The 9,559-nt window shown below is 44.9% G+C and overlaps 1 protein-coding gene across 1 annotated transcript in view; it reads left to right on the forward strand.

Moving 5' to 3' along the window:
- The first annotated feature begins 381 nt into the window (after window positions 1–381).
- ZSWIM4 (zinc finger SWIM-type containing 4) overlaps window positions 382–9,559 on the forward strand; it is an 18,386-nt gene continuing 9,208 nt past the window's right edge. The window contains exons 1-2 of the mRNA XM_072399446.1: window positions 382–738; window positions 3,678–3,879. Coding sequence (XP_072255547.1) covers window positions 625–738; window positions 3,678–3,879 — 316 coding nt within the window. The 5' untranslated portion in view covers window positions 382–624. The remainder of the gene's footprint in view (window positions 739–3,677; window positions 3,880–9,559) is intronic.

Genomic DNA, 9,559 nt, shown 5'->3' on the forward strand with positions numbered 1-9,559 from the left:
TAACACACAATCCAGAAATGTCTCCTCTGGAGTGCCATGTGGAGATGTTCATGTGTCATATATGTCATACATGTCACAGACATACGTGTACATGCAATACACAGGAATCCCTATGTGATCCCTATAGACACACATGTGACAGTTTGACCTCTGGCAACCACATGAATGAAGAACTTCCCAGCAATATCCACGCCTATTTTACCTTATATGGAACATCCGTTCAGTTAAAGCTCCTTAACTAGTCACGTCATTGGTCAGATCGAGTATGATTGACATTCTCTTGACTTCCTCGTTCTAATCAAACATCAAAAGAAGGGGCGGAGCGTACGGGGAAGCAAAGCCGCCGCCGTCCAATAGGCTATCAGGTGCCGGCGGGTGGGGGCGTGTCCGCAGCTCCTTGGATAAAGCTCGCGTTCCCCATTGTTAAGGAGATTTAAAGGGGCCGTGGTGCGGGGCCAACGCGAGAAGGAGGCCCGGCGAAGGGAAGGCAGAGGCGGCCGCACCCCGTGGGAAAGGCCGTGGATTGCACGTAAAGAGTAGGCCTCGGTCGAGTGGATTATAACAAGATAATCGGCGGCGTTGTTTGGAGGTTACAGAGGGGCGGGGGGGGCCACACATCGGACTATGGAGCCGCCGGCCACCAAACGGAGATGTTCCGGCCTGAGCCTCCGGTACAAACCGGACTCCCTGCTGGATCTCAGTGCCAAGAGAGTAGCAGAGACCTGGGCGTTCGAGCAGGTGAGTGACCGACCGACTGTACGGTGATCCGAGTCCTGGCTGTCATTCCGGGGCTGACCGGGCCATGTTATTCTATGGAGGATAGAAATCTGAGGATCAGCCCGGGGGGACCGAGATTACTGGGGGGGGGCACTGACCATACTGGGAGGGGGCCACTGAGTTTACTGCAGGATCCCCCAATCTCCGACATCCCATTCTAATGTCATAGAATTGTATGGATGTCCTACATGGGTACAAATATTCCAAATATATCAGACAGAGAGAATTCCTCTGCTTTATTATCTGCAATTTATTCCAAATCCATGCTGGAAATCCCCTCTCATCATGTATGGGGGATACAGCTACACACATTGGTGGATTGTGTATTACCAAGCACTTATCATGTCACATGTTTATAGCGCTGACATATTGTGTGGAGCGGTACAGAGGCCATGATCACTGCAGGAGATCCCAAAGTAATATCACTGCCATAGTCTGATGTTACTGGGATAGTCTGGTGTCCCCTGTCATAGGTGAAGTCGGTGTTCCTCTCTATTATCTGATGTCCCTGGGATAGCCCGGTGTTCCTCATTAAAGTCCACTGTCCCAGATCATAGTCCAATGGTCCCAAACATATTTTAGGCCCCCCTATTAGTATGATCCCCCCCCCCATAGTCCTATGTCCCTGCCATAGCCGGCTTTCTCCCCTCCATAGTTCTGTATTCCCCCTCCAAAGTCCTAGGGCAACGTCTGGGGATTTGTGGGAGGACGGCAGAGGAATCCACACACACAGGAATATGGATTGTATGACATTTAATTCCTGGGATCCCCCCATAAATGTCCCCTTAATCCTTAGAAACAATATTGTCTATGTATCAATGCATACATATCAGGGTTCAACTTATAAACATCTTGACCAACTTTCACCGAGGATTCATGCATTGTTCCCAACTGGATCCAGTATGGGTAAAGTTTAAATCTTGGGTGAAAGGTGTGTGAAAACTTTTTTATGAATAGACCCTTCAGGCTTAATTCCCAAAGCTAACACAGCAGGTTAAGAATTACTGCAGCACTGCGTCCAATCAGATTTGAGACTTGCAGTCACCTGACCTATCCATGTGTTACTTTGTATTGAATTTTATTCTTATCCAGGTAAGTGTTCACATAGCATTGTGTCCTTCCATCATTGTATCCTTCTCCATAGAGATGGCGCAGGGGAAATATGGCGCTGTGTGAGAAAGGTCTGATGGAAGCAGCTTTTAGATTTTCTGCCCAGTATCTGGTAATGTAATTTGCTGCTTTCATCAGAACCTAGTCACACAGGTGACAACCCTCCTCTGTAAATAATGGTGTAGATTAGGATGTGACACCCGGTAGGGAGTAATCTGTGTGTCTTGTGTTATTTACACATGCCCAGATTGATGTGTTTATTCATTGCGTGGATCATAGTATCGTCATGACCTCATCACTTCCTCATACTCTCCACCCCTCCCCGGACTCTCCCGACATGCCATCACATGGGGTGTGTCCGTGTCACCTGTCACTTCCCCGCATGCCGTGCTGTACACCTGGAAGGATGCCATCTCACCCCGACCTATAGGAAAGTTGGTATTTACCTATAGCAACACCTTGAGTGCCCATACAGCTGTGTCATGGCATATGGGGGCTGCCATTGCTCTGATCTGTTGGAAGAAACGTGTGCGTCAGAATTCCCAATCTCTATACTTGTCCCAAATCTGGGACTCCACAGACGTTGGAACCAATGCAAGGCCACCATCTTTAATTTTCTGTATGGTCAGTCGTGGTGGCTGTTATGATTCTCCCGTCCCTTGACTTTTCTTGTCTGAACCCAGTAATCGGTTAGGCACCCTAAAAACAATATATATAGAAAAGGTGATATGGACTGCCATGGACAGATTGACAGCAAAAAGTTCTTTGAATGACACCACAGGTGGTAGGTGCAGGTACTGCAAATTGCAATCAACTGGCTGGAAATCTGTCATGGGAAAATCATGGAGGCATTTGCCCTTTTTGTGTAAAATAGCAACTGGTTGGTAGGGCTAGCAAATCCTGTCACTGACTAGAATAGGGAGAACTAGAACGAGTCTTCTCATGGACACCAGCAATGGTGGACCGGTCTTTGTCCTATGGACGCCATTGATGGGCCACTACTTGCTCTTTGATGAACCACAGGTGCTAGGTTTTTCTTTTCCCCCTTCTCTAAATCAGCATTAAGGTTTACTTCAATAGACTTACCAGGACATTTTTTTACCCTCCACTAAGGTCAGAAAGCAGGACTATAACTTCGGAATAAAAGTTTGCAATCTGGCAGCGTTTTTATTTCGGAAGGGACACGGGCAATGCTGCTTAAAGAATGTGCTGGTTATCCTGGCAGCTATAAGAACTTCTACCTGCATGCTCCGGCCTGGTGAGTCCATGATCTGCAACCCAGAAAGGGAGCAGGTGATGACTTTGGCACCTGCGATGGAACATGGATGGGGTAAGTGTAGTTAAACAAAATCGGGACCTGGCATTATAGGGATTTTTATTGAAGAGCATCCACCTGTGCGCTGCAGGTTCCTGCAAAATAAGAACCTGCCTGGTCAGAATATTTTAATGTTGGTAAGTTCTGCTTGAAGGACATCAACTTGGCTCCTTGGGAAGTTCAGAGAATGAAATGATTGCCATGAAAAAACACTGGACAATAATAAAATGTCATGGGAAAGGGTGACCATGTTCTGTTGTGTTTCTATGGCTGGCTGTGTCCCTATGGGGATGACCACCTCACTTTGTGGGGACACCCAGCTGTTAATACCCTGGGGGGTATTTACCTTTCCAGGCTTCCTACTACTTCTGTTGCAGGCGAGTTTAGCCATGGTGTAGCCCCGTGTATGGCTAGGGTTCTTTTTAATGTATTCCTTTATTCTTGTACTTTACTGATGAACATTCCCTCTCCGTAGGTTGAAGAACGGTTTTCCAGGGTTCCTGAGCCCGTTCAGAAACGGATCGTCTTCTGGTCGTTTCCCCGCAGCGAGCGAGAGATCTGCATGTATTCCTCTCTGGGGTACCACCCTCCAGACAGCGAACGAGACTCCCGAGTCCCCTTTAACCGCGGCCTTCAGCTCTTCCAATCTGGAGCGGTGCAGCGAGTGCTACAAGTCGGTAAGTGTTGACACAAGCCTACGGGAAAGTCCGGTTCTTGCTTGATTCTGCGCTCACTGCCCTCTGCCTGAATGCTAGGCTTTTATCTCCTGTACAATGAGCACAATCTGTTATTATTGTGTGGGCTTTAGATAGCATTCACCGTGCCTGCATGTCCCTCAGGGGCCCAGCCATGCTTGCTGATCAGGTTTAACAGAAGTATTTTGAACACAAACATAGGCCTCTCTTTAGCAGGTGCCAAGTTTTGTCCGTATGTGTATACACCGAGGGAGCTTTTATTCACATGCAGAGCACAATATGTCAATGGACTGCATTGTCGGATATCGGATCCCCTTTTGGATCAGGCAGCTAAAAGAAACAGGACGGAGCTGTCTGTGTTTGAAGGATGTGCAGTTGTTGCTGTTGCCTATAGCATCCGGTTCTTTGGCATATGTTCTGTGGCACTCTGCGCTGTTTGCACGGCTGGCACTAAAGAGATTGCTGTAGGCGTCAACAGCTTCCTTCAGCGGCACGTAGACAACACAGGCGCCCAGAATTTTCCTGGTTCGGTGTTTGTTCAGAACTAAGATGAAGGCAATGGTGCCTTTTAAAGTGTATCCAAAGCCAAGTCATCCTAGGGGTTATTTTGTCCTGAAAATCAAAAATGATGCCACCAGACCGGGCATAAAGGGGAGTTCTTGTCCCAGTGACTACATCTGATGGCATTTCCCTTTTGGAGATAATTTCTTTGCTTTCCTGTTGTCTAAAGGGCAAAAGATGAAGGGTAATATCATATAAGCAAAAGACAGGATTGCTTTAGGAGCGATATGAATACTTGAGCTTTCTATAGCCTGGGTACCTTATGGTGGTAACATTGACACCCCAAAGAACCTCACTTTGCCAAAGGATCACAACACACAAGCTTTTCTGTAAATCCAATAGTGGGGCACTGCATGGGCCGGGGGTTACTGGAGGTCTATTAAACCTGCATTGTTGTGCTTAATATGACCCGGCACAGATGTCTGGATGGGCCTTTAAGGAGTCTTTGTTCATTTTTAGGTTTTCGTAGTGTAGTGGGAGTGCGTATAATGCCTCACACAGATGACTGATCAGAGAATTTGTTGCTGGAAATGATCTTTGTAACTGTTTCCAGCAACAGGGAAATGAATGAGAACTGTGTGCACAGGGCCACTTTGTTCTATAGGGAGGAGACATTCCAATGTCCCAACCCTTCTCTTCTCCTCTCTGGTGCAGATGTCACCAGGGCACCAATGTCCCAACCCTTCCCCTTCTTTGGTGCACATGTCACCACAACACCAATGTCCCAACACTTCCCCTTCTTTGGTGCACTTGTCACCACAACACCAATGTCCCAACCCTTCCCCTTCTTTGGTGCACATGTCACCAGGGCACCAATGTCCCAACCCTTCCTCTCTCTGGTGCCGATGAGACCAATGTCCCAACACTTCCCCTCTCTGCTAAATAAATGCTTATTTGTTGCACTTACATCTGACTTCCATTTTACCAGATAGAAATGATGGCAAATCTCCCAAATGAGGACACAAATAGCAGTAAAACCTGCCAGAGCTTCTCCACTCCTTACCAACTAAAAATAAATCGTGTTGACGTTGGATTTGAGTCTTTCGTTGGAACATTTATGTATCATGATTTCAGAATGAATTGGGTTTCACCTGTAACTGTCCACACCTGACAATGCAGGCAGGGACTTGTCACGCAGGTGACAGTTGGTGACAATTACCGCGTCACACCAGGTTTTTTTCCTTTATTTTTCTCCCTTTTGTCCGTCTGACTCAGTGGCCTGAGAGCAGCGGTGGCTTGCCCAGGCCTGTTGCCCTGTATTTAGTCAGTGGGCACGCCTGTGCATGTGCCAGAGCTCCGCAGGAACCCAAAATACAATCCGCCTGGATTAGACTTGTATCGGAGAGCCCCGTCACACAGGTTGTGGCAGTTTTCTGAAGCCTCATTAGAGAAATCTAACATATTTGTTCGAAGCATTATTCTAAATTCTGAGCTATTCTTGCACATGGCTGTGATCAAACTGAACACACACAATAAATAATCCTATAATTCTCTGGTTTTCAGAAAGCTCAATCCTACGTTTAGTTTGTATGTCAGTGTAAATAATGCACCCAAGCTTTGGCTGTGTTTGACTGGGGCCCCATATACAAAGAATGAGAGAGCAGCTGTGTGCCTTACCATTGTGCTTCTGGAATCAAAGATGCATGGAGATCTATTACAATGGAGAAAACTGCCAGCTTGTCATATGACTGGCTGCTCATCCAATTAGAGCTCACGTTGGTGCGTTAACTGGCGAAGGGTCTGCTTTGTGGTCAGCGTTTTATGAGCAACCTGTAAAATGTGGGGTATATAGAAGAGAGTGGAACCCATTTTTTGCCAATTGGGAAGCTTACTGACCTAACATATGTTCACACTACTAACAATCGGCATCATCTGACCAAAATCAAGCATGTGTACAGTGATCCCCTGATGTTTTAGCTTTCTGCTATTGCAGATCACAAAGTGGTCAAGCAGAGACGGCCTCGGTCGTTTCCTATGGAGGGGGAAGCTGCTGCAGGCACCTCCTGCTCGTCCTCCTAATTCCATAGCACTGACCACTGCTGTGTATATTAAACAGTATTTATATAGCGCCAACATATTACACAGCGCTGTACATTAAAAAGAGGTTGACGTAGGAGGAGTAGAGGACCCTGCCTTGAAGAGCTTGCAATCTATGACTCTCGTTCGTTCTATTGTCACGATCAAGAAAGATGGATCCTTCCATACACAGCCAGCTATTACAAATGAAATTGATTTAGAAGGGCAAAAGCAACCTACCATTAACACATTCAATCAGCTGGCAGATTTCAATCACTTTTATGGATTGTAGTTTGTTTTTTTGTTTTTAGTCCATTGAAAATGTGCAATCAAATACAAATCATTCAAAAACAGCAAGCGCATCAAGCATGGCTAAAAAATGTGATTGCTTGATGGGGTTCCTGTTTTTGAATGATTGGGGGAACATTCTAATACATTTTTCATTCTGATGGAAATTTAATCGATCTACAAAAAAAATATTTTATTAGCACCAACATGATATGCAGCGCTGTATATTAAATGAATTAATTGGATTTCCACCTTGGACAGGTTTGAGTGGCCATTGATTTGTAGATTAATAAGGATGGTCTGGGTAATATCAGTTAATGATTGTGATAATCTATGGGTATTGATTGTTTTACCTGGGCTCTTTATGATCAATCATTATGGCTCTGGCCCAATACGGACGTCAGATTTCTGTAGCTAGAAGTAATCTGTTTCTAATGGCAGAATAAAGGAGCGATGTACACAACACTGTTCTTCTCTATGGAGGGTATGATGAACGAGTGGCACCCCGCTGTGTTATCCCTGCTCAGACCTTCATCAACCATTAGGCTGGATTGATAAACAGCATCTGGGGGGGGTCAAACGCAACCATTGGTCTTGGCAACAATCATCTGGCATGTGTGCGTAGCTTTAGCCTGTTTCATCTCCGCCGTTATTCAGCAGGGTTGGTGACTGTACTTCTGATATACAGATGGCTACAAGAACAGGATCTACCCCTTTAATGATATACATATGTGAATACAAATTATTGAAAAATGGCTTTTAAATATCTAAAAGTTACATCAGTTGCGTTTAATTATTATTATACAGGATTTATATAGCACCAACATATTATGTAGCGCTGTACATTAAATAGGGGTTGCAAATGACCGATACAAACAATGACACAGGAGGAGGAGGGGACCCTGCCCTTAGGAGCTTACAATCTAGAAGGGGGGTGGGGGGAGAATCACACAGTAGGTTTTTAATATGCAAATCTTTTGAAGAGACCCTGTCAAAGTAATAATAAGTTTAGGTAAATGCTTTGAAAATGGGAAATCTTGAATGGCGAGATAATTCCAGCCCAAACTCATTTACCTTTTTATTATCAGATAAATAATTGTCTTGCAAAGGATGGGCAGGTAGAATGGTGGAGGAAGAGAAAGGATGAGAGATTTTCCTTTCATCTGACCGGCCTGCAGCATTTTTATGTGTATTGAAGCCTTCAGGTTTCCCCATTGTCGGCAAGAATACAATTCACACCCCCCTTTTTTTTCCTATTTGGGTAAAATTCTCTTTATTAGGATATCAAACCTGAAAGACTAATCCTGCTCTTCTTTGCATGGACTCCCCCTCCCCTAGGGGGAGCCCCTCCCTCCTTTCTGATTGTGTTTTGTATACAGCAGATAAAAGTCTCATTGACAGAGAGGGGCCCGAGGCGTGTGACGGAGGACAATACCAGGCTGATACCCAGTCCGTCATGCGTCACAGATCCCACACATGTCCTGACCGTGGAGACCTGACACAGACTGAGAACCCTCAATGGCTTTATTGAAGGCCCAGCAAGCCTGCGCACATCGCTGCCTGGGTTATATTACCCTGGAATGAGTGGTGGCTGCCTAGGCTTGCTAAAGCAAGAGGTGAAAGCTGTATACGTCAACTATGACTTGCTGTGTTTGGCATTTTGTCGTTTTTTTTTTTTTTTTTTTTTTTAAGCAAAAAAGCGTGCAACATGTTTAGTCCCCCAATTAGGCCAATTCTATTAACATTTGGTGAGATCCCAGCTCCTCAGACCTTATATTCCCCTCTAATGGCTCCTTCGGGAGGTGAAAATGGACAGCTAGAGTTAAATCGGCAGTCGCCAACCTTTCGAACCACTAAATTCATCATTTTAAATCCTGCGGATCATTAATATGAATTTTTAAAAAAAGATATAGATTTGTAAAATAATGATCTTCCTAATGGTGCTGACAAAGACTGTTGCGGCTCTGCTTTTTCTCTTTGCTTTTTCTCACTCATTATGGGTTTTTTCATTCCAATCTAAGACCAAACAAGAAATGATAGTTATCAAAGTCAAACTATTTGATGCCATTAAATATAACAGTTAAAGAAAATACACAGCTAAGGTCATACTTACCTAAAAGATCATCTGAGAAATAAACGCATATAATAATTGGATGAGAATCGGTATTGGCACAGCGGGGTGACTGTTGAAATGATGGAAACAATACTGAAGCGTACGGCTCAGCAATGGTTCCCTCATACAACTTAATACTACACTGACGTCACGCTGCGCCTCCCTTGTTTTTCCGTGTCTAGTACAGTTTGTGAATTTTGTGCAATATAAAGGTGAAAATTGTCATTTAGAATATTATTTTTGATAATAAAACATAAAGATTGCTAATAATGTTCAAATTTTGCTGTGGACCACCAAAATTTTCTCACCGACCACTGGGTGATGACCACTGGGCAAAATATACCCTGTTGTTGGTTGATCTTCTGTCCAATTTAGGGAAATTCCTGCTCCTATGGCGGCTAATCCTTGATTTTCACAGAAGACCTTTTCTGAAAGCTCTAAGTCTGGGGCATTTACCAATGTCTCCTACACGGCTTCCTAAAATTGCATTTAAGTAGAGTCTCTGGTTCTAATCAGCATGGGGGGGTCCCAATTACCTTGCCCCTTCTCATCTGCGAGTGCATGAAAATTAGGTTAGGGGAAGCTTGTGTGGACAGATGGGAAGCGGAAGGGTTGGTTGCACGGTGCTGACCCCATTGCTACGCTTGTAGTTACAAACTAGAGATTATAAAGGAGGTTTCACGA

The sequence above is a fragment of the Pyxicephalus adspersus genome, chromosome 2 (assembly GCF_032062135.1).
Source record: "Pyxicephalus adspersus chromosome 2, UCB_Pads_2.0, whole genome shotgun sequence".
Classification (NCBI taxonomy): domain Eukaryota; kingdom Metazoa; phylum Chordata; class Amphibia; order Anura; family Pyxicephalidae; genus Pyxicephalus; species Pyxicephalus adspersus.